Genomic DNA, 24,378 nt, shown 5'->3' with positions numbered 1-24,378 from the left:
GCCACAGCAGCTGACTGTGCTTCCACGCGGGAGGGAGCAGCTCCGGATTTCTCTGCACACTCTGGGACCTTACAGGCCTTGGAGGACTGCCCAGGGGGGTGTGGGTGTGGATCCCCATCCCTGGGGTGTCCCAGGAAGGGCTGGAGGTGGCACTCGGTGCTCTGGGCTGGGGACAAGGTGGGGATGGGGCACAGCTGGGGCTGGTTGGGATGGGAGGACTTTTCCAGCCTCAGGGGTTCTGGGATTCTTCCCCTTTTTCCCAAGGCCCCCACCTGCTTACATATAAAGTTCATTTTTATTTACAGTTCATGACCTGATCTTCGATTTTCCCCAACACTGAAATATTTGCAGTCAAGGGTGGGGCAGAGACAAGGAACCCACGAGCATCACCAGCTGAAACACTTCCTATTCTTTCCATTTTTCAAATACTGATGGATCCCAGCTACAGGACACCTTGTCCTTGTGCATCACTCACATCTACTTGGGTATGACATTTATTTTCATGTAATAAATGGTATGTGGAGGAGAGGAAACAACCAGATCCATTTTGTACTCTGGATTCCATTTTACTTAGAAGATTAACTAAAACAACTATGAGACCTTTTTAAAATAGTCATACTTTTAAAAATGGAAAAATTCTCACTTTTTCCTTTAAAATTAAAATTCACTGATGATACACACTCAGCAGTGAAACAGCTTAATTTTGCTCATCACCATCAAGAATCTTTTGAGTGACAGAGTCAAGTTAAAAAGCCCTGATTAGCACGTGAAATGACATAAAAGATCCAAACAAAAGCAGAGCTTCAGATCCCTCAAACACCCCAAATAAATAAAATGTTGGTGTTGGCAAAGCTTGTTTGTGGGATCTCTAATTCAGGAGAGAATTGGAGAAGCCTTTTTCTCTTGGAGAAGCCTCAGGTGTGGCTACACACCAGCCAGCAATAAAACCTGATCTGGCCAAGTGAGAGGAGAGACCCTGCAGTGTCCCCTGTCCCCTCAACCTGCTCAAGATGGTAAAGCAAATAATTCCAACCACTGTGAAGAACCTGGGAGTCACCAGGGGCTGTTCCTCTAAGCCCTCCTGCAGGCAGTGCTTTTCCCAAATGCATCGGTCCCATATTCCTGAAGTACCTCAACACCTTCCCTGTCCTCCAGACAAAACAGCCATATTCCAAAAGGAAAGTCTGAGAGAAGCAGGAGAAAAGCCCCAGCACAGAAATGCTCCTCTCACACCCTGAGTGTCACCCACTGACCTCTGAGAGCCAGCCTGAGCAGAAACAGCCCAATAAATTCAGAGCAGGGAACAAAGAGGGGTGGAAAAGCAGCTTCTGCTCCTCTTGAGGAGCGTCAGGAGCACTGCAGAAAGCAAAAGGGCCTCATTCAGATTTAAAGATAGTTCAAGCCTGTTGTTCCTAATGGATTGTCACACTTTAAAATAAAGCAGATCTGATGTGCTCGGCTGAGCTGCCTCCCCTGACACCCCGAGCTTTTAGAACTGGCCTCAGCCCGTGCCCACTAAAACTCCATCAAATAATTACCAGCACTTTGGCTGGGGGTACAGCTTTAACCTCAGACTGCATCATATGAGAAAAATTCTAAATCCAGCCACAGCTTCTTACTTATTAAGGGGATTTTAATGGTCTGTGCTGCTGCCTCCCGCACTCCCACTTTATCTCCTGGATATTGATGAACCCACACCTGCCCAGGCACAGCCCCAGAGCTCTGCCTGGGCTGCTCCCGAGGGATTTGCAGGTGGGTGACATGCAGAGCGGGCAGAGACGGGAGCTGGTTTATCAGAAATGCCAGCTGGGCACTGCAGCAGTGGGAGCCGTGTGTCACAGGGACAGCTCTGACCCTGTGCCACCCCCGCGTGGGGCAGGAGAGCTCGGTGACCCCTGGGAGAGCCAGGGCAGCCAGAGCTGCCTCCCGGGTGCTGCTGGAAAGGCCACTGGTTTTCTGGAGACTACAATGTGCTCCCACTTTAATTTCAGCATGTGGATCAAGTAATTGTTTGGATTTTAATATCGAGTCTACGTTTCAGTGATTTGCATTTAAATGTGTTGTCAGAGAACTTCCAGAAGTCTTTAATAAGAAGGCCGATTTGCATTTTAATGTGCACTTAAAGAATTTGAAGAAGTCTTTTCATGTGAGCTGTGTTATCTGAGGAACGTTCACAATGGAGGGGGAATGAGAGGTGCAAGTACGAGTCTAACAAAACTGCTTCTGTGACTCAGCCCAGCCTTGCCAGGCTCCGGTGAGAAGAGAAATCGCCTCACCGCAGGTGTGGCTTAGAGGGAGAGCTGGGATGGCTGAGGGGCAGCTCCGGGGGCCGAGCACTCCTGCCCAGGGCTCTGAGGGACCCTGGGCTTGGCACAGAGCCCCTCGAGGGCCGGGGGCTCTGCAGGGCTCAGCTGGAGCTGCCCAGCGCTCAGCTGGGGGACAATGGCTCACTGGCACTGCCCCGCGAGGTGAGGGACACGCGGCTTCCCTTCCCCAGCTCCTCTGCCTTGGGCTTTCTCAGGGAGCAATTGTACGTGCCTGCAGAATATCTTGACAGAAAATTGAATTTCTACACTGCTCTTTGTGCTCTCATCTGAGCATCAAATGTCTTAGATCTGCAGAATAACTCAGGTGATCATATAGTAAAATCATAAAGAAATAAAACCTAAACTTATAGAATATCCTGAGTTGGAAGGGACCCACAAGGATCATCAAAGTCCATCTCCTGGCCCTGCACAGGACAACCACAAGACTGTATCTTGTGTGTCTCCAGATTACGGAAACAGGCACAGGACCTACTCTCTACCAAAAAACCTCTCAAATTCAGTTAATCGTGAAAGTAAACCAGGTCAAAAATCCATGCATAAATACCCAAAGCAGCAGAGGAGTGCCCATTCCAAGCAGGAGCAGAGTTCCAGCCCTACCTCCCCTCCAAGGCAGCCTCCTGTGCCCCTTGGGCAGCGCTGCCCAGGGCGGAGGGATGGGATGGGATGGGATGGGATGGGATGGGATGGGATGGGATGGGATGGGATGGGATGGGATGGATGGGATTGGATTGGATTGGACTGGGCTGGATTGGACTGGGCTGGGCTGGGCTGGGATGGATTGGACTGGGCCGGGCTGGGCCTGGCTGGATTGGGCTGGGCTGGATTGAGCTGGATTGGGCTGGGCTGGGCTGAGCTGGGCTGCAGGCACAGCAGGGCTGCAGGCACAGCAGGGCTGCTGCCCCTCGGAGGTGGAGGCAGGCTCAGCTCAGGTCACACGTGTTGGTACCTGAAGGCTCCCGGAGGGTGAAATCAGCTCCGGCAGCGCCTGCAGGGGCTCTGTCCTGCTGCTGAACAAACGCACGGCTGAGCCATCTATCAAAAATAAATGACTCGGGGAAACAAAGCCGTTTATTTTTAGGAGATGAGTCTTCCCTGTTCAGCTCACATAACTTCACTGTACCCAGTGACTCGGGCTGTGACCTCCCGGGGGAGCTGGCACTGCTGCCACCCTGGCCTGGCACTGCTGCCACCCTGGCCTGGCACTGCCATGGAGCTGGGCAGGGACTGGGGTGGCCTCTGCACCCTCCCTGCCCCTGCCTGGGTAAAACAGCTCCCCCTGCCCTGTGCTCCCAGGGGTGGCTGTAAGTTAAATCAGAAAACCAGTCAGGTTGGAAAGAGCATCAATCCCAACCCTTGATAAATCCCAGAACGACAGAATATTCTGAGTTGGAAGTGACCCACGAGGACCATGGGGTCCAGCCCTTGAGTGGATGGCCCACACAGGGACTGAGCCCACAGCCTTGGCATCATTAGCACCGTGCTCTGCCCAGCTGAGCCAGTGCCAGGCTAAATGTAGATATATAAAATATCTATAAATACACTGAAATATATACCCACATGTCCAGCTGCTGCCAGGCACGGCTGCCCTCCTGCAGAGCTCTGACCAGCCCATATCCCACAGTGCAATCCAAAGTTTAAAAACTGCAATTAACCGAGAGGAGACCTATGCAGGGAGGCAGCACAATAATTAGAGCAAAGCAAGGCGGGTACTTCAGAGCTTCCATTCCATAACACATAATTGGTACATAAGTGAGAGTGTTTGTTTGTTTACTCAGAGCAGGGTCACCTACTGCTGTCACTGAACAAAGCTGTCACGGGGTTTAGATGGAATAGGCTTCTGCTGCTTAAGCCAATTATTTTCTCACCAGAGATCAGAGCATCAATAAAAACCAACAAATAAACCATTTCTGATCAGCTGAAATATTGGCTATGTGGGGGTTTTGTTGTATTTTTACTGCAGTAAACAAACCCAGTGTCACATCCACATGGCACTGCCCACTCCTGGGCTGTTTCTGAGCCCAGCCTGAGCTGAGCTTTGTCCCCATCCAGCTGCCCAAAGCCGGGGGCATGGAGGAGAAAACACAGTGACAAGGCAGGTTTGTGCCACCCTGTATTTAACCAACAGCTCCAAAACCAAGGAGACCTTCCCTTGCTGTAGAAAGCAGAACTGTTTCTGGAGGCTTTGGATGGTCCCAGTGACACAGGTGTCACTGTGTCATTTGGCACATTGCTGGCAGGGTGTGCAACGCACAGCAGCCCAGACTTCAGCTACAAAGGCTGAAAACCCAACAAAGGTCTCACTGAAGTGATTCTAGCCCCACTGGTGCATGATGGGCTCAGCAGCCCTGGTCCTGCAGCCACAGACAGGTTCATCCATTTTTCCTCAGGACCTCGTGGCTGGAACACATCAGCTCCAAGGGCCGAGAGCGAGGGCTCGTCACGTGGACCCAGCTCCTCTGGGGACATATGGGACACGTCCCTGTCCTGCAGAAGGAGCCTGCTTCGTGTGAGGGTTTGTATCCAGGTGGACGTGTTCAGAACAGCTCAGTAAAGATGTGACTCCAGTACATCCAAACAGCTTCTGGCAAGCGGTGTCGTTCTGGATTTGTCAGGTGGATGGGTCTGGAGTGGCTGTGTCCCTGTGCTGGCTGGCAGGGAGCAGGACAGAGCTGGCTGTGCCAGCCCAGCCACCGAGAGCACTGCAGCACACCCAGCCCAGAGCAGGGCACACCCAGCCCAGGGCAGGGCACAGCAGCACACAGAGCCCAGAGCAGGGCACACCCAGCCCAGAGCAGGGCACAGCAGCACACAGAGCCCAGAGCAGGGCACACCCAGCCCAGAGCAGGGCACACCCAGCCCAGGGCAGGGCACAGCAGCACATAGAGCCCAGAGCAGGGCACACCCAGCCCAGGGCAGGGCACAGCAGCACATAGAGCCCAGAGCAGGGCACACCCAGCCCAGGGCAGGGCACACCCAGCCCAGGCCTCCCCTTTGCATTCCCAGCTGGGAGGGGAAGCTTTGGGTTGGAGCTGCAGCCCCAGGGCCCTGCTGGAATGCAGGGACACAGGAGTGTGGGGGCACACCCCACCAGCCCGGCCCCAGGGACAGGGCATGGGGGGAACCCCCTTTCAGGAAAGGCTCTTGGCATATCCCTGACCTGGACCTTCTCTCTGCACCGGGCTCAGGGATCACCAGGCACTGGCCGTGCCCACTGCCCACAGCAGCACTAACAAATACAAGCCAAGGCCTTACACAAAGCCTGCTCAAAGGAAATACAATTTTCCCCCAGAAAACATTCTTTAAGGTTTATCTTAATCTGTCCTTTTCAGTCACTGCATCCCTTGGGAATAAGCACATTAAACCTCTGATGATCTGTGCAAGCAAGGAAAGGCATTACAGTGCCATTATCAATACAAACCAATTTAAAATCCTTCCAATATTTGGAGAAGAGCTACAGCACAGTTGCAAACAAAATCTCTGATCACTTTTTCAAACAACATTTAATCTGTCCTATAGCCATGGTCTGTAAGAGCTGCAACTGCAAACAAAAAATAGTATGGGACTGAGGCTGTCACTCCAGCTGAGCAAACACTTTCCAGTGTCTCTGATATTCCACTTATTATTCCATTTACTTGACTCACCAAAACATACTGATGATTATTCCTTGCAGCAGAGAAACCTGGCAGGGTCAGGTGCAGGGAATTTGGGTACAGGAGATTCTCCCTGGCCCAGAGTGATGGTCCATGTCACCAAGCAGCACAGAGGACACTTGGGATTCAGTTCTGCTTTCTTGGCAGACGTAGGGACGCTGATTTGAGGCCTGGCAGGACTCCAAGCATGGAGATGGAGATGCAGAGCTGTGTGGGAAGAGCTGAGAGGGACAAGAACGGCAGGGGCACGGCTGGCAGGAGGGCAGTGCGTGCAGGGGGACTGTGCCAGTTCGGGGGCATGGAGCAGCCCAGCCCCACGGGCTGTGTCGGGGAGGATCCCCGTGCTCCCAGCAGGAAAAGGAGCAGGGGGAGGCTGCACCCTGCTCCCTGCAGGGCCCGGGCCAGCGGGCACACCACCGGGCACGGAGACACAGGATCAGCGCTGGGGGCACAGGGAGACCCCTCCCATCCGCAGCCCGGAGGGGCTCAGGGTTTGAAGACAAGGTTTCAAACACGGTGTAAAGTGCAAGAAGTCAATATTGCAGAGCTCTCTCGAGCCACCTGGGATTGGGGAAGGTGCCCCTGCCTGCCCGTGGTCCTTAAGCTTTAAGATCCCTTCCGACCCAAACCATTCAGTGATTCTATGAACCCAGCTGCTGAGCCTGGGACATCTTTCCCTCGTCCCCCTCCATCCCCACACAAGCCCATCGTGTGAGGCCCCAGCGGCCCTGGGGACACAGGCAAAAAAAAAAAGAAAAAAAAAAAAAGAAAGAAAAAAACTGGAAAATAAAGCAAAAGCCTTTTAAGTGGGCTTGAGCCTGAGCACAGTGGTGCTGCCCAGAGCAGGGCAGCCCCTGCCCCTCAGCCCTGCCCGGCTGCTCCGAGGGAACCCAAATTAGCTCCAGCACCTCTGGCTATGGCACGGCCTTCTCGGTCAATGTCATCTTACCCGGGATAATTATGGAAAATACTCATTATCAGAAATAGGTGATTTTGTGTGCTCCAGGGGATCCCAAAAGCCCAGCCCATCAGCTTGCCTGGCCCAGCAAGAGGGGACATGCCAGCCCTGCGGGGACAAGGCATCTCACAGCCTTTGGAGGTGTGAGCAGGCACCCCTAGCCTCCCTGCAGCTCTCAGCCAGCACCCTCCAAAGCCCTTCCCATCTCCACCAGTATAAATGGCAAGCCAGGGCCCTGAGCCGGGGGGATCAGCGTCCCCGGGTGCCTCTGTCCCGTCAGTGCTGCATTCCCAGAGCTGCTGCGTTTGAAGGGTGGGAACAGAGCCACCAGAGCTCCGTGGGCTTTAGCAGGGAGATCTGTGATTGCACATTTGCATGCGGGAGAGAGGATGAGTAATGGCAGCAGGCACGAGGGAGGAATAAGTGATCCTGATTAGCCCACACCTGCACTGCTGCCTCTGCCCTGTCCATGTGCTTGTGGGGTTTCGTGGGCGCCTTCCCTGCAGCCGTGCTCCAGGACAGACACGGGAAATGCACCAAGGACTGGGAACAGACAAAGATTTATTTCTGCTGGCCCAGGCACTTGATCACAGTCAGACCTGAGCAATACGTTCCTTGTTAGGAGTCAGCTGGGCAGACACTTCCTCAGTGCTTTAACCCCTGGGAAATGTTGTCTTCCCCAGCCTACAGATCTCAAACACCTCCAGCGTGTTTCAACCGCGGGGAGCTCTGGGGCTCTCCTGCTCTCTGGATTGGGCTCTAAATTAAACACCAACACCAGCTGGCACCAGCTCCCCGTGCCCAGCTGCACACAGCAAACCTCCTGCAGGAGCAGCTCTGTGTGCCATGGCACACCTCACCCTCCCAGGAGGTGCCACCGACTGCAGCCCCAGCAGAGACGGAGCCCAAGCACAACCCAGGCTGGCACAGGGGGCTCGTGGCTGCAAGGGAGCTCCTGGGTCCCTCCCTGGGCATGTGGCACGGGACAGGGGCACCAGGCTGGAAAATGTACACAGGGGCTTTGTGCCAAGCACTGGGGCCTTCACATGAAAATTAGTGCTGTGTGGTGGGTGTGAAATATTCAGGTGGACATGAATAATTTGTAGCAGTACATGTCTTTGCTTTCTGTAAAAAATGAAACAAGCTTATAAATTATGACAAAAATACAGCCTCGTGTTTCATGACAGGGTCAGATAAACACATCCTTACTGGTGTAGAAGCGGGGTCAGCCTGGGGTTGTTCCAGTGCAGCCAAGGGCAGAAGCCTGCCCTGCCATCCTCAGCCCCAGGTGTGCCAGCCCTGCCTCAGGTGTGGAGCCAGGGAAGGGCTGGGAGCCAGTGCCAGCCCTCATGAGCCAGGGCAGGACCGAGCTGTCCCGGGCACAGGGACAGTTCTTCCAGAGGACCTTAGGCCGAGCACATGGGAACAGTAAATAAAATAGAGAGAGAGGAGTTTCAGGCAGAAATTGGGCTATTTCAGTCTGTCATTCCATGGAAAAGAGATTCTGTGACTTGTACATGTGCACAGACACAAACACACTCAGGGAAAGAAGAAATGGCAAGCAGAGCAGTAACAACAATACTCAGAGAGTAATTTGTTCTTAACCTGTTCAAAATAAAAATAACTGGTGAAAAAGTTCACTCCTTGGACCATCTGCATCTCATAAGCATAAGTTAAAATCCTGACACCATCTGTTCCATTGGAATTTTAATGCCTCACCAATATGCCAGCTCCCAATCCTGCAGCAAGGACAGCACCCCCTCACTCACCCCCCCTCCTGCTGGGGCTGGGCTTTGCTGGGAGGGGAGCCTGAAGCCAGCTCAGGCAAAGCAAACCAGGGGCTTCTCCTCCCTGGGGTGGGGGAAGCAGCCCAGGGCCACCAGCAGCACCCTGGGAGCCCCCACAGCCCCGACGGAAATTTGGGCAGGACAGCTGAACAGTAATGTAGGAACAGAAAAAACCCTCTGGGTTCTCATGGAATATATTTTGTTCTCCACAGCAGCACCCATTTGCCATCCTGCAGAGTCAGCAGCATGTGCAGCCCTTCCAGAGCAGGATCAGCCCTTCCAGAGCAGGATCAGCCCTTCCAGAGAGGGAACAGCCCTTCCAGAGAGGGAACAGCCCTTCCAGAGTAGGATCAGACCTTCCAGAGAGGGATCAGCCCTTCCAGAGTGGGATCAGCCCTTCCAGAGAGGGATCAGCCCTTCCAGAGTGGGATCAGCCCTTCCAGAGCGGGATCAGCCCTTCCAGAGCGGGATCAGCCCTTTCAGAGTGGAATCAGCCCTTCCAGAGCAGGATCAGCCCTTCCAGAGCAGGATCAGCCCTTCCAGAGAGGGATCAGCCCTTTCAGAGTGGAATCAGCCCTTCCAGAGCAGGATCAGCCCTTCCAGAGTGGGATCAGCCCTTTCAGAGAGGGATCAGCTCTTCCAGAGTGGGATCGGCCCTTCTAGAGGAGGGATCAGCCCATCCAGACAGGGATCAGCCCTTCCAGAGGAGGGATCAGCCCTTCCAAAGGGGGATCAGCTCTTCCAGAGGGGGATCAGCCCTTCCAGACAGTGATCAGCCCTTCCAGACAGGGATCAGCCCCTCCAAAGGGGGATCAGCCCTTCCAGAGCGGGATCAGCCCTTCCAGAGCGGGATCAGCCCTTCCAGAGCGGGATCAGCCCTTCCAGCAGAGCTCAGCCCTTGCCATGGTGCAGGTCCAGGCCCCTGGCACCACCCTGTGCCCTGTGCTGGCCACGGAGGTGGCTGTGACTGCCCGGCCCCTCTGCTCCTCTGCCAGGCACCAGCCACTGTCACCTCCCTGCCCCTGGTTGTGATGACAAACAGATGCTGAGATCCCAGCCAGAGCCGCTGCTATTGTGAATTCAGTTATAAGTTTGGATTCAATGGCAAAAAATGTCCTGTGAAGTGTCTAAAAAACCTACTTTGCTAAATTAGCCAAGTAAGATTTATCCCATCTTTTAATTAATCATCACTAGAGAGGCTGTTGAAAGTCTTTGCATATTTTTTATTGGTCCTAGTGGGAAGAAATCCATTTTAAAATGGAAATTAATATAATATCTGCATGGCCTTCTTCAGTGATTTTTTTTTCTTGCTTAGCAATATTGTAGAGTTACAAACCATACATCATGTCCTGTGCTGCTCAGAATCAATTTCTTCACAGAGGAAAACCAGAAATGTGCTCCCTCACCACTGCAGGATATAAAGTGAATGAAGCTGAGGGAGGGAAGAAAGGCAGAACACAACCAAGCAAGTAAATCTTACAGACGTAGCCCATATCCATTTTTTCCTGATCAATGGAACTCTGTAGGCATGTTCACAAAATTTAATTAAGTTCTGTTCCCCAAGAAATCTATGTGCAATGTTTCCCTGCAATTATTTATTTACTGTCTGCCATGTAGCTTTTAGCTTTCCTCGGGAGAATGCTGGATTTCTGCTGCATTTCCATCAGCAGAGGCTGCTTCCAAAGGGTCTGGGGGAGGGTTTGCTCTTCCCTCTCTGGCTGTGGGTTGATTGTCTTCTTGCAAAGGAAATCCGTGAATGCTTTTAGACACACTTGAGTATCACAGAGTCACAGAACCATGGATGGTTCGGGCTGGAAGGGACCTTAAAGCCCACCCAGCGCCACCCCTGCCGTGGGCAGGCACTGGAAGGGCACAGTCGGGTTGCCCTGGAGCTTCTCTGCTCCAGGCTGGAATTCTGATGGTGTTTGTACCACAGCCACGAGCAAAAGCAGGAAGAGCAATGTTCAGCTGGAGGCCAGGCTGCTGTGCTGCCAGCCAGGGATGCTGTGGGAGCCAGGGCTCTGCCTGCCCGCAGCCAGGCTTGCTTGGATCCCCAGGCTGTGGTTGCTGGATCCCCAGACTCGGGGCCCTGTGCTCCTGCAGGGAATCTGTCAGGGCCTGGCAGAGCATGCAGCAGGCACTCACAGGGATGGGAACCCTCCCGTGACAGGAACAGAGCAGCCTCAGCCAGCCCTGCAGCCCCTGGCTTATCTGCAGGAACCAAAGAGGCTGAGGGATGCTCAGGGAGAGGTGGGCAAATCTGTCATCCTCCCACACGAGCAGGGCCTGGCTGCCAACGTGCCACCTGCCTCGTTGCAGCCTGCCGGGGACACGTGGGCTGCTGCTGGAGGGGAGGGAGGCAATTATTGACAGTTTCAAATGGATCAGCTCCAGTCCTTCGTGTTTCGGCATGCCAAGGATTATCTGGGCTTCTTAAACCCAGAAAACTTGTATAAAGTGAGCGCTGATTCTTCCTAGGTACAAGTCGAGTATTTGGAAGATTTAGAAATGGAAATAAGATAGAGCAGGGTTTGATCCTCCCCATCAGTGACCTCCACTAGATCTGGGACCTGGGCTCTCCCCAGCTCTGGAGATGTCACTGAGTTGTGAAAATTCTTCCCACAGACCAAACTTAAACGAATTTTTCAGTCCCTCTGCATGAAAAGGCACCTCTTGACTTCTGCCTTCACCTACAGGACTCTAAACAGCAGATTCTTTAATCAGGTCTTTACCAGTGAAAGCACTTTTATCAGCATCCTTATTTAAATATTCTTTGTCTACGCAAGGGAAGGCAAAGAAGGTTTGTGTCTGCAGACTGCTCTGAGGGAAGGGAATGATTTCATCCTCACGTAATGCAAGGGCATTGACTTGAGAGAATAGAGGGTTTGCTCTCCTGAATGCTCACAAATTAATGAAATCAACAATACCTGGAAACTGCTCTTCTCCCAGCTAGAAAGGAGAGGTTTTGCATCCTGGTAATTGTGGCTGTGCCACGGAGGGCGAAGCCACCCCTGGGCTGCACGTGGGCTGGGTTAAACAGTGCCCAAGGGAACTCCTCAGGCCCTGGGGACAAAACCTCGCTCACTGGGAGGCTGTAGCTCAAGAGGTGGTGGCAGGACTGAGACAGAGCCATCGTGTGCACTGCTGGCAGGAGGGGTCAGACAGAGCACTGGGCTTGAAGCAGGGCAGGGCAGTGCCTGTCCCTGTGCTGGCACCGCTGGGGCACCTCCAGGGCTGGGGCAGCTCTGGAGAGCCCTGGAGGGGCTGGAGCATGGCCAGGGCAGGGAACGGAGCTGGGAAGGGGCTGGAGAATTCCTGAGGGAGCTGGGAAGGGGCTCAGCCTGGAGCAAAGGAGGCTCAGGGGGCCCTTGTGGCTCTGCACAACTCCTGACAGGAGGGGACAGCCGGGGATCGGGCTGTGCTCCCAGGGACAGGGACAGAGGAGAGGGAACGGCCTCAGGCTGGGCCAGGGCAGGCTCAGGGTGGACATCAGCAGGAATTTCCCCATGGAAAGGGTGCTCAGGCACTGGAACTGCCCAGGGAGGTTTGGATCCCCATCCCTGGAGTGTCCAAGGAATTCCTGGCCGTGGCACTCGGTGCTCTGGGCTGGGGACACAGTGGGGAACAGGCACAGCCTGGACTCAGTGCTCTGGGAGGGCTTTTCCAGCCTCAGGGATCCCGGGATTCTGGGACTCTGTGACAGTGTGTCATGGCCAAACTCCTAAGGCAGGAGGAACCCAACTTCCAAGAAGTTTTCAGCAACATTTTTCCGACAGTGACCTCCCAAGGAAGCCCAGCTGCACTTAAGCAAAGCACATTAAATTATTCCCTGTGTCACCATGAGAGATTCACCACGGCAGCCTTTCCAATTAGCCAACCCCCGTGGGAGCACACGCTGCCAGGGCAGAGCTGCACAAGTGCTGGGCCAGCTCTGCACTGGGGGAGCTGCTGCAGCTCTGCTGGACTCAGCACAGCTCCTGCCATTAACCCGAGCTCCTCAGAGCTGCTCTTCTGACTCTAACGAAACATCTACAAGAAAGGGCATCAATGATATAATAAATGGCATTATTTATGCATAAAAATGATGTTACCACTGACCACCACTGGACCATTAATTCAGAAAAAGAATTCCCTCTGCAATTCCACAGGAGGACAGTGGTCATTTATTTTCCCCACAATTATGCTGCAACATCAAACCAAAGGAAAAAGCACCAGGCAGCCTCTTGAGGCCCAGTTCCCTGCACTGACCGATGGTCAGGAGAGAAAAGCAAAGGAAACCAAAGCCAACATACTTTTAGAACAAGCAGTTACTCCTCAAATTCCTTTTTATTGATTTTGGCATGTTAGAACAAGGGGGTTTGAGATCTTCAGTGAGGCATCTCAGTGTTTCCCCTACACTCACCTGCCACATGACAACACACTGAGGCAATGGCACTGTGAGAGAAAATTCTGTTCCAGCTGTCTGTGAAAGCCCCATCAAGGGTCCTGGTGGTAGATTTAGTGTAAGTGGTGCTCAAAAATCACATTTTTCCAGGAGCATCAGAGGGCAGATTTGCAATAAGCCATGTTCACCTCCCTGCCTCGGGATCAGCCTCTGAGATCCTTCGTGGGACCAGTGCTGGACTTGCCCACACCAGTGGCAAGAGTGCTCACACCCTCTGAGCTGAGGGAAATCCAGTGACATTCCCTCTGCAGGAGCACAAACACTTTTCCAAGCTCTCTGGTGGAGTGGTCTTTCCTTACTCAAGCTTTGCCTGGAGTTTTTGGCTTTGGAAATATTTTAAGTGCAAAATTCAGTCAAAATCAGCATGTTCCACTGGGTTCTATTTCAGCCTGATTTAATGCCACTGTAAAAATACACTCTGATTCAGATTGATGGAAATTCAATCTCAAGCCCTGAAATGAGTCTCCTCCAAAATATGCAGAGAGGATTTTTTTCTCTAAAGTTGACTTTGAGGGCCTGGCCAAAGCCTGAAGCCAGGAGGGCAGTGCTGGGTCTGTTCCCAGCTGCAGCCCCTGCTCAGATCCAGAGTGGGAGCGTCCCTCAGGCTGCTGCTCCCTCCAGACTGTTCTAGGAGCCCTCCCCAAAGCTCAGGATCATTCTCCTCCTTGGAATTTGGTGTCTGGGGGTGTTGTACTCACTTTCTGACATCACAGCAGCAGGATTTCCAGGATGGACTGCAAACCAGGATGGCCGCAGTTCTCCACACTTTGTTGCTGGTAGAGGAATTTTTTAGCTGCCCTAACAGCTAATCAATGAGCTCCTGGAAATCGTTAATCACGTCATTAGGAGAGTCAGAGGCAGTGCAGGGGAATTTGTAACGCAAGTGATGTATGAACAGCTCCTGGATGGGAAGGACATTAGTGAGAGTGATAGAGAGGGGTCACCAGGGTCAGCCTCCAATTGACCAATTTACATTTATGGGCATTTCAACTCAGCTTGGACCAGCTACTGAAATGCAAAACAATTCCAACAGCTCCAGACTTCTCCTCTCCTTCGAACACTATTAGACAGCTGACTTAGCCAGCCACTTTGGGAAAACTGAGGGAGACAGCCCACAGGGCTCTGCTGGGCATTCTCTATTTCATTTACTCAGCCCCTGCTAGCAGAGATAAAGCCAAGGGACAATCGCTCCAAGGGACATTTGTTCCAGAAGCCACAGAGTCGTGGAACCATGGAATGGTTTGGGTTGGAAGCCCTGTCACTCCACGCCCTGGTAAAAAGTCCCTCTCTGAAAGCCCAGAGAGGCTGGGAAGGCTCAGTCAGGTCCCTGAGCCTGGGACTGAGCCAGGAAGGGACACGTCACCTCAGCACTGGGCTCCTGTAGCACACCTGAGCCCTCAGAGATGCGCCCAGGAGGTATTCCAGGTGTCCAGCACCTCCCAGATCATCCCCACACCACCCTCCCCCATGAGCAGATCTGCAGCTTCAGCTCCTCTGCTCCTTAAGCACTGGGACCAGCATTAGGAGGCCCAATAATGGCAGCAATGTTTGAGTGTATTCCAGAATTTACTTGAGTAGTCTGAAAGTAGCAGGGGAATCGCTGCCACAGGATTCTTGGTTCTGGCCAGCTCGGGCAGCATTGCACCTCGGTGACAATTGAAGTGATTCCACCAAGCCTAAAGCACTTTAGTCTATTTTCTTCCTTCATAAAAAATACAATTTTGTGCAAGGAAGCTCAAAGAAAAAAGGGTTCTTCTTTCTGTGTGCAAAGATGTAATTTAGATTTTGCTTCGTGTCTCCATATTTATTGTACATTAGCCTTGAACTTGAAAAGCCGAAAAAAAAAAAAAAAGAGGGGAAACTGAGAAAATATTGTGGTTACAAAATTAAACAAATCCAGGATGGCTGGACAGAAAAAACTCAACCTGCTGCAAGGAAGTGTTTGTCTGTGTGCACAATATGTTGCTGGTATTTACTGAACGGCGAATGTCGCGTTGTGTTTTCTCATTTACACTCCTTCACCCTCTCTGGTTCTGTTTTCCTGAGAGCCAGAGCTACATTTCGGCAAACTCTGGAGAAGGCCAGGCCTGGCCAGGCTGAAGGAGCTGCAGAAGGGGGCTGCCGGGAGCCGTTCTCGCCCTGCCCGGGCTCGTGGGGCCAGGACTGCGCTGGCGGGCAGCAGAGCAGGCGTTCCCCATGCCCGCTCCCTGCCTGCGCCTGGCACAGCGCTGCTCCCAGCACAGCGAGCCCTGCCCAGCTCCCAGGTGGGGCTGCGGGGTCTGTGTGCTGCTCCTGGCACTCGGCCAGCTCCAGGCTGCACGTTCAAACACATTGATTTATTTTCCCCCCCTAAATGCCAGCTCTCCTTGGTTAATCCGTTAGTCATTACGGTCTTTTTCTGGATCACGGAGCAGCAGCAGCAGCACTGCGAGTGCCAGGGGAGGCCATGCCTCCCGTCCCTGCCCTGGCCCTGTGGCAGCCCTGGTGGCTGGGGACAGCGGGGATGTGCCCACGGCTGTGCCCACGGCCAGGCCCTGGCCCCACCGGCCCCGCGGGAGTGGTTCCAGTGCCCCTGGCACACTGCCCTCCTGGCAGCTTGGGAAGGGAGGGAAAACACAAACTGCAGGCCACAACCTGCTCAACACGTCTGCAGGCAGTGCTGATTTATCTCCTCACCCACAGAGCCCCTTCCTTCCCCCAGAGTCACGGGACAGAGGGACAGAGGGACAGAGGGACAGAGGGACAAGGCTCGAGCCTGCCTGGCTGCTGTGCAGCTGCTGGGACAGCGGGTCGCTCCCATGCCCACGAGGTGCTTGGAGCAGGGGGACAGATGTGGACAGAAACACGGCAGTCCCTAAGGGTCACACACTCAAGGGTCGGCACTGGGCAGGGACAGGCCAGGAGCCAAAGCCATCCTTGCTGCCTCCTCAACACCACTTTCTGTAGATTGTCAGAACAAACTCTGAGCCCTGAATCCAACCGACTCTTTCGTCAAGTTTTGCTTTGCTTACTCACCGAGCAGCAGATTCTTGGCCTAATCTGACAATCAGATTTGACACAACTGGTTTCCAATAAATAACAGCATTTCTCATCTATGGCATAACTCTAAGCAACAACTCTGCAGGTTTTTCAATCTGCTCTGACAAATTGGGAGGGCATAAAAGCTTGGAGCAAGGTCCTTCAGCCATGAACAGACTGACAGACCTGGCTGGCTGCAGCCCCACCACCTGCAGATGATGATCCTGGTGAGAGGGTTTGCTTTGGCAAGAGGAACCAGAGGCACCAGTGATGACAATAATTACCTGGAAACAGAAAGATCTCCTGTCAGCGGGGAAGAAGCTTGCATTATTCATTGGATTAGACTTCATTTTGCTCACTTTGGGGTCATTTTGATCTTCACTGATTTGAAATCAGACAGAAGCAGCTCTTGGATCATGTGACAGTATGGGTTTAAAGAGAACTGGGTGATGTTCCTCTCCCACATCTTGCCCGTTTGACAGCACAGCTGTGGGTGTCACTGTGCAAAGACTGCTCCGTTTTGTGAGGCAAATTTCTGCCACACAATGAATTTATGAGTCAATGGTAGGCACATCAGTATGGGATCCTTTAGCTCAGTCACACATGCACAGTGACAGGCCCCAGCTGGCTGCAGCAATCCCAAATGGGTCCTCTTGTAAAACAGACACCAGGATTACCCCAGGGAATGGTGTCCAATGGACAGGCATCGGGGAATGTCGCCTGACATTTCTTCCTCCTGCACGTCCCCACCCAAGAGCATCCATCTGTTTATCCCAGGATATTCTGAAGCCTAGCTCACAAACATCTCTGCACATCAGCCTCCTGCCAGCAGCTGCAAGGCACAGCTGGCCAGCACTGCACAGAGCAAGGTGAGGCCCCAGCACCCCCAGGGAGCGAGCGGAGCCAGCACAGGGCCTGCGGGAGCATCACTCATCCATTTTTGGCTTTCAGAGCCATGGCACCAACAAGGTCTCACATTTCCTCTGCACATCTGCAGGCGCCTGGGCTGCTCCCTGTGTGCAGCTGTGAAGGGGCCAAATCACACCAACCCTCCCGACTGTCAGCCCTTCTCAGAGACAGAAGGGACATGGCTCCAGGGTGCTGGGGCAAGAGCCATGTGAGATGGGGCTGACAGGCAGTTTTATGCCATGCCATGCCATGCCAGGCCATCCCTGGCTGTGTCCCTGAGGTCCCAGCTGCCCCGCAGGCGCAGGCACACACATCCCGCTGTGTCACAGCGCTGCTGGCAGAAGCTCAGGCCTTGTCCCTTCCCACCGTGCTGTTCTGCTCTCCTGGCAGTCCCAGCAGCCACGCACAGGGTGCCACCCCCAGTGCTGGCCAGGAGTGGGGCCAGGCTGTGGAGGACTGAGCCAGCCCGGCTGCTGTCACAGCCCCTGCCCCAACACCACCGTCACCAGGTGTTCGAGTGCACGCTTTCAGTTCATCACATTAGAAAGGCTGAAAACAAATGAAATGAAGACCCAAGCAGAGGCTGTTCACCCTCTTCAAAAATTAGAGAGTTTGGAGATGAGGTTTTACTTCAAGATTGTTAAAGTAATAGTGGGGGGGGGGAAACCACAAAATGGTTCTGGTCAGAAATCCAGCCATAGCCAGTAGAAAATTTAAGGAAATGCCTTTGCTATAGGAGAAACTGGAGGGAAAGGAAATGCATGAGCAGCTCCTCAGCTCTCACCCCCTCCCCTCCTGCGAGCAGGAGCCTGGCAGTGCCCTGTGCCCACCCCCGTGCCACCCCCACAAGAGCTGTGTGCCACAGAACTGCCCAGCGGTGGCCCCGCTGGCCCATCCCAGCCTGTCTCCAAGCCCTGCTGTGCCTCGGCCCATTTGGGGCTGGCTGGAGCCCGGCTGTGCCCCTGCTGTCCCCACGCCCGGCCGGGCTCTCCTCAGCCTCAGCTCGGGGCTGGCGGTGCCCGGCTCACCCTGCAGGGCTCATTTCGGGGAAGCCTCCCCCACGGGGCGCTCTCTCTCTCTCACACAGCCCTAACAGCACCGAAATGGGCCCGAGGGGACGAAGGGCCATGCAATATTGATGGTGCAGTGCTTCGCCAGCACACGCTGTACCCGTGTGAGAGCTGCTCGGCTCACACCCCCTCCAGTCCATCTCAGCCCCTTTCAGATGGATTTGCACATGAAAAATGCTCTTTATCTTCGTGCCAGCCACAGGCATTTACCTTCCCAGTGGTATTTGGAGCATGCAATGTATTTGGTGTATCAAAACACCATTCCTCCCTGTATTCTTCCTTCTTTGGAACTAATCATCCATTTCCAGCTAGGAAGATTTCCTCCAACAGGCCTTTCACAGCAGTTCCTGAGCAGCCCTGCAAAGACCACCTCTGCCTCTGCCTCCCCAGTGGTGTTGGACACCTCCCAGGCTCAGGCCCATTAACCTGCTCACAGGAGCTTGATGGATTAATGCTTGCATAGACACAGCTGGCAGCATCTAAAGAAATAATTATGGCTAAGCAGCTGCAGGGGAGATGCCATGTTCCACTGCAAAGCCAGATGTCAATTTTATTGGTCCTCAAAGTTTCAGAAGAAAGGGCTTTGTGACAATGGGAATGGAATTATTTCAGGAGATTTGGAGAGGGAGTTCCTTTGCTGCAGGTGAGTTGTGGAGCCTGCTATCAGGAGCATCAGCTGCAGCCAGCCCTGAGTGTGGGGCCAGGGAAGATCCGCAGCCGGAGCTCCATGGCAGCAGCACCAGCACTGGGCAGAACTGAACGACTCGGGCTGGGACAAGAACGGGTCACCCGGCACCACAGCCACGTCTTTGGCTTTTACCTGGGGAAGGACCCTCTGAAACTGTATCGGTGTCAAAACCCCACAAAACCAATCAGAGCCAAATCCAAAGCCTGCTGAAAGGGATAGGAATCTTTTCAGGAACTTCAATTGGATTTAACTGATGAGAGAAGATTTTGTGACACCTGAAAATCTGGAGATTTTCATTCTCCAGAATTTCTACAGTACCTCTCCTCTTGGTCCCTACCCTGGCTGTAGTGATGTGGGAGCAGTGAGCAGTCCTCTAAGGTAAAAATTTGAGAAATATGAAAAACAGGAGTCAGTTTTGCTAATTCAGGGAAAGCCTACATTCATCCTCTCTTCAATTAGCAGACATCATTGTGCCTATAAAGAACTTATATTTTTCCTTATTTTAAATATAAATGCCAGCACAATTTTTCTAATCCATTCCTTTACCTACATCAAGTCTCCTCCTAGAACTTGTAGAAGACACTGTAATCTCAAGCAGAAGCTTCTTAATAACACAGATCATCTATCCCTGTTGGAATATAAGCGGATCCATGACCTTAGAACTATTTTGCTAAGAAATCCAGCTAGAAAACTAATTTTAAGTAAATCTACAGATGTCAAAAACCCAGATGGCTTTTCAGGATGCTAACTTAAGCTTCATTGCATAAGCAGATTAGGGCTGCCTGTTGAGCCCCACACAAAAGTAGATGGCACCGAATCCACGGAATTACACTCAAACTGTTCCCTTCCTGGTGCATCTTCCATCAAAAACTTTTGTCAGCTTCCCATGCCAGGAGCCTGCTCACTGTGAGCACCACACCCAGGGTGGCAGCTCTTCATTCTCCCTCTATCTCTCTACCCCACTGTCCCTCTGTCCCTCTGCCCCAAGGCCACCAGCCAAAGCGGCAGCTGGCTACACTGATGGCCAGGGTGATTGTTCCATCCTTCATCCTCCTCAAATGAAAATGGAGGCAAACAGCCTCATGAACCTCTCAAATGTTTCGGCACAGCAGACGTGGAATGATTCTCTGGTACAGACTCATGGATCCAGATTACCCCGGTGTTACCATTGGTAACCAGCCTGTCCCTGGGTATCAGCGCTGAAGTTAATGAGCCCTTGAGCACTCCAGCTCCGAGCAGCAAGCAGCGTGGGTCCGGTGTGACTGCGGGAAGCAGGGCACACACTCCTCCTGGAGAGGACACTCGCTTTTCCACGGGCGTGTTGCGTAACAAGGCCCAGCCCCTGCCCCTCTCTGCTCCGAGCCCTCATTCCAGGGCACAGCAGCTGCCTCTGAGATGGCCCCGCTGAAATGCGGCCAGAGGGATGGAATTGTGTTTTCCCCTCCCTGCGTGGAAGCGTGTCGGGGCTGCTGACAGATGGCTTGGCTGCCTGTGCCTGATGATTACCGAGCCTCTATTACCTTTGCAAAGTGAATCCCAGTCAAAGGTTTTTAGTAATGAATTTCGCAGTGTTTGCACCCTCGGTTTGTGTCCCACACGTCCCGGGAAGCGTGCTAGGCGCTCGGGTGCTGATTTACAGCGCCGGAGGCACCGCGTCCTCCGGGCACAGGCACGGCGCTTTCGGCAGTCTGTGCTGCCACCTAGCCAGGCCCGGCCCGCCGAGCGCAGCCCCGCTTCACCTGCAGAGCTCACGCGGAAATGTGTCCCCCCGGACCTGAACACAGCCCGGGCCGGGGCGGGCACGGGAGCCGGCGCTCCCCGCGCTGCGGGAAGGCTCGGCCGGCGGCAGGGAGCAGCCCGAGCTCGGCGCTCCTTCCCCCCGTGCGCCTGGTACTTACGGTAGAAGACATATTCGGTGTAGCTGGACCAGACCTTGTCGTCTGTGTACTGGTTGACGAAGGAAGCCGTCACTGAGGAGTTACAGGCCACCATGTGGAATCCACACTCGGACAACATGTCAAAAGCCCTCTCCAGGTGCTTGAACTTGAGATAAAACCTGGAGGTGTACCTTTCTGGAGCCCTGTCCGGGTCTCTGCTTTCATTCAAACTTTCTCCAAAAACCTCTTTGACCAAAGAAATCCTTCCACAAACCAAAATCCTTGGGACCCTCCTGAATTTGGCATCTGCTTGGCTCTCCCTGCCAATGGTGCATGAGCCACGGTAGCCGATGGTGATGAATCCCCACTTGCGGTCCGGCGGTAGGAGCGACGAGGGGGGGCATATTCTCGTGTCACTGCCCTGGGACACCTCCTCATAGTCACTGTGGCAATAATCGTCGGGGCTTTGCTTGTTGTCGTCGGGAGTCAGGAGCTTAACCAAGTCCGGGAGCTGGAAGTACTCAGCCTCCCTCTTGAGCCTTCCCTTCTCTGGGAAGTGGTCGGGCAGAACCACTTGCTTGTCCCTGAGATAGTCCAGAATATAGCGGAAAAGGAAACCATCTCTGTCGATGAAGAATCTTCCCTTGGAGTCCTTGGCCAGATCGTTGGCTGTGTCTCTCTTTGGGGTGAACATTTTCCAGAGCAAGGAGTGAGGGGTGCCAACCAAGGTGGAGTGGCGAGTGAAGTAAACCTGGCCGCCCACGTTGAGCTCCACCACCTCGGGGAAGGAGTGCAGCCCCGTCCCCTGCTCCCGAGCAGGAAGGTAAGTCCTGCAGTTGCCACTCAGAGCCATTGTAGTTTAAACTGGAAATCAGCAGCACGGAGAAGCAGGACGATCAATCACATCAGAGGGTAGAATAAAGCTCCCAACATTAAGAAGAAACAAGGGGGAAATGAGAAGCGAGAAAATAAAAGTAGCCAAAAGGATTGTTTAAAATAAAAATCTGAATTGTCCATGAGCGACGGTGTGGCAGAAGTGGTTTATACACTGAGCCACGGAGGCTGGAGGCTGGAGAGCAATCACCTCATGACATGCAATCACATCATCAGATCTTCCAACAAAGCCATCAAAATCAAGGTCAAGCCAAGTCTATGGTCATTCACAGGTCTGTGAAAAGGGAAAACAAAACAAAGCACAAATTAGTCCTCTAAACATCATAGCTGCAGCAACAGATAAAAGCAGAGCAGTTTGTAGAACCAAGCTAAATCTGTTAAATAGATCTCTCTTTTTTGGCAAGTTCTACACTTCTATTTCACAAGTATTCATCAATGGAAGGGCTACATATGACTTCACTGTTTAAAAGAAACTGCATACTTCATCTTTAAAGAAACATCTAAATTAGACATGCACATGAGGGAACAAGAACAGGGACTCTTACCTTAGTAACAATTAATGCATAGCTCTTGTAAAGAAAACCAAAATGTCAAGACACTCAGAACACACATACAGGCACACAGGGTCCGGGTAGTGTGAATCCAATCCAAGCAAGGGACAGCAAAGGCAACAGAAGTGCTCTTAGCAGCATCCACGGAGGTCTCAAGTGTTAAACCGAGTCACAGGGAAGTTAACCGTGGCGGGTGACCAGGAAACCAGTACATGCAGCACGGCGGAAGAAAATAATTAAAACAAACAAATAAATAAATAAATAAAGTAATTCCCGAGTGGATGCCCTGGGCTGGGGGAGCGGGAGGGCAGCGGGGGCGCATCCGCCGGCCCCGATGACTTGCAGAAAGCCCTCAGCCTGCGCTAGGCACTGCCGGGCTCCGGCGGCTCCCGCGGCGGCAGCGCGGCCGGCGGCTCCCCCATGGCCCGCCGGGACCGCCGGCACCGCCGGGGCCGCCCCGCGCCGCGCTCCGCTCCGCCCCGCTGCGCGCTCCGGGCTCCGCTCAGCGGCGCGGGGCCGGCAGCGCGGAGGGCGATGCCGATTGCATCATCTTAAAGGAGGCCGGGATGGGCGCCCGCGTCCCGCGCCGGCACCGGGCAGCGCCGCGAGCGGGCAGCGCCGGGCAGCGCCGGGCAGCGCCGGGCACGGGCGCGGGCGGGCACGGCAGGACGCGCGCAGCGCCGGGCAGCGCGGCAGCACCGCGGACGGCAGCAGCACCGCGGACAGCGCCGGTACCGCCTCGCCGGGGCCGGGCAGCGCTGCCGCCCGCTGCTCACCGCCCGAGCTGCGGCGCAGTCCCTCCCGCTCCGTCCCCTCGGCCGGCAGCGCCCGTCCCCTGCCCGCCCGCAACGTGCCTGTCCCGGCTCCGCGGGGTCCCCGCCGGCGGTGCGGGCGGGCAGCGCGGGGACGGCCGGTGCGCGCGGCCGCGGCTGCCGGGCAGCACCGGGATTCGCTCCCGCTGCCGCCGCTCCTCATCTCCCCGGAGCCGGCAGGGAGGGGACCCGCCGCGGGGCGCGGGAGGGAGGAGGAGGGACCGGGGGCGGCTCCGGCGGTGCGGAGGACCCGCTTTACTTGTGGGTCTCTAACGGAGAGAGCCGCGGGCGCGCCGGCACCGCCACCTCGTGTCCGTCCCCGCTGCTCGGCACGGGCGCTGCGGGCGCGGAGACAGGAGCAGGCATCCCGGCGGCAGCCGAAAACCAGCGGAGGAGCTGCGGGAGCGGCTCCCCGGAGCACCCACACTGCCGGGCATCCGCGGGAACGGGGCAGCACAGCCCCGTGCCAGCTCACACCACTTCTGGGCAAAAATACTCTTCTTGGAATGATAACATATGAGAAAAGAAAGCCTTTTACTCGAAGGCTGACTAAAAGCTTTTGAGTGAAGTGTCTGCGTGATGAAGTCACCATGCAGGGATAGATTTTGCTGACTGCACTTAAGTTCACAGATTCACAGAATGTTCTGGGTTGGAAGGCTCAAGGATCATGGAGCCCAGCTCTTAAGTAAATCCATACGGGAACTGAATCCACAACCTTGGTGTATTAACACCAGCCGAGGCTGCAGATACTTCAGTGATATTCTTCTGAAAACATGGCCGTAATTTAAAACAAAATAGCCAAAAAGAATAATTTTCAAGGCTAAGACAGAAAATCATTACTTATGTACCTACAGACTTTTCAAATTAAATCTGAGAGCTGAACAGTTAATCAAACCCTTGATTTTTACCTTCATTCATTCATTCTGAAGCAACTGCTGCACTCCTGAACAGAGTCTGCCCCTCACTTCAGGATCCTTATTTTCAATCCAGCAGAATCTGGTGCCACTACAGGGTGTGCTGGCTGTGCCTCAGAAAAGCCCAAGCCCTGTGTCCTGCCCTTGTGCCTCAGCAGAGCAGCTGAAGCAGTGCAGGTCAAGTGCTCCATAACCCCTGCACAGAGGATGTAAAGGTGGGATGTGAGATCATGTTCACTTAAATGTCTTCATTACCTTTTTAAGAGCCTGGTGCAGTTGGTGCAGACAGAATTTAACACCTGCATGACCAGCCAGAGGGAATGACAGATGCCTCTGGGAGTGACAGTGCTGTCCCTGTTAAAAGCAGGGAGAATTGCATCAGCTTTTGCAAATATTTCAGTTGTCTATGCTAGTTCATATGCAATTTTAATCTAATTAAAGTCCATTTTCATAAAGGCAGGGGTGCCATATTGGCAGGG

General features: G+C 53.7%; 1 protein-coding gene across 1 annotated transcript in view; it reads right to left on the bottom strand.

The window, feature by feature from the left end:
* The window catches only part of KCTD16 (potassium channel tetramerization domain containing 16), a 58,552-nt gene extending 35,887 nt beyond the window's left edge, over nucleotides 1-22,665 (bottom strand). Inside the window, exons 1-2 of the mRNA XM_068206265.1 lie at nucleotides 22,168-22,665; nucleotides 20,750-21,896 (exon numbers count right to left, since the gene is read on the bottom strand). Of these exons, the coding sequence (XP_068062366.1) occupies nucleotides 20,750-21,581 (832 nt within the window). The 5' untranslated portion in view covers nucleotides 21,582-21,896; nucleotides 22,168-22,665. The remainder of the gene's footprint in view (nucleotides 1-20,749; nucleotides 21,897-22,167) is intronic.
* Nucleotides 22,666-24,378: the final 1,713 nt, after the last annotated feature.

This window comes from Anomalospiza imberbis, chromosome 15 (genome assembly GCF_031753505.1).
Source record: "Anomalospiza imberbis isolate Cuckoo-Finch-1a 21T00152 chromosome 15, ASM3175350v1, whole genome shotgun sequence".
In the NCBI taxonomy this organism is placed as follows: Eukaryota; Metazoa; Chordata; class Aves; order Passeriformes; family Viduidae; genus Anomalospiza; species Anomalospiza imberbis.
This window is presented reverse-complemented; position numbering and strand designations above follow the sequence as displayed.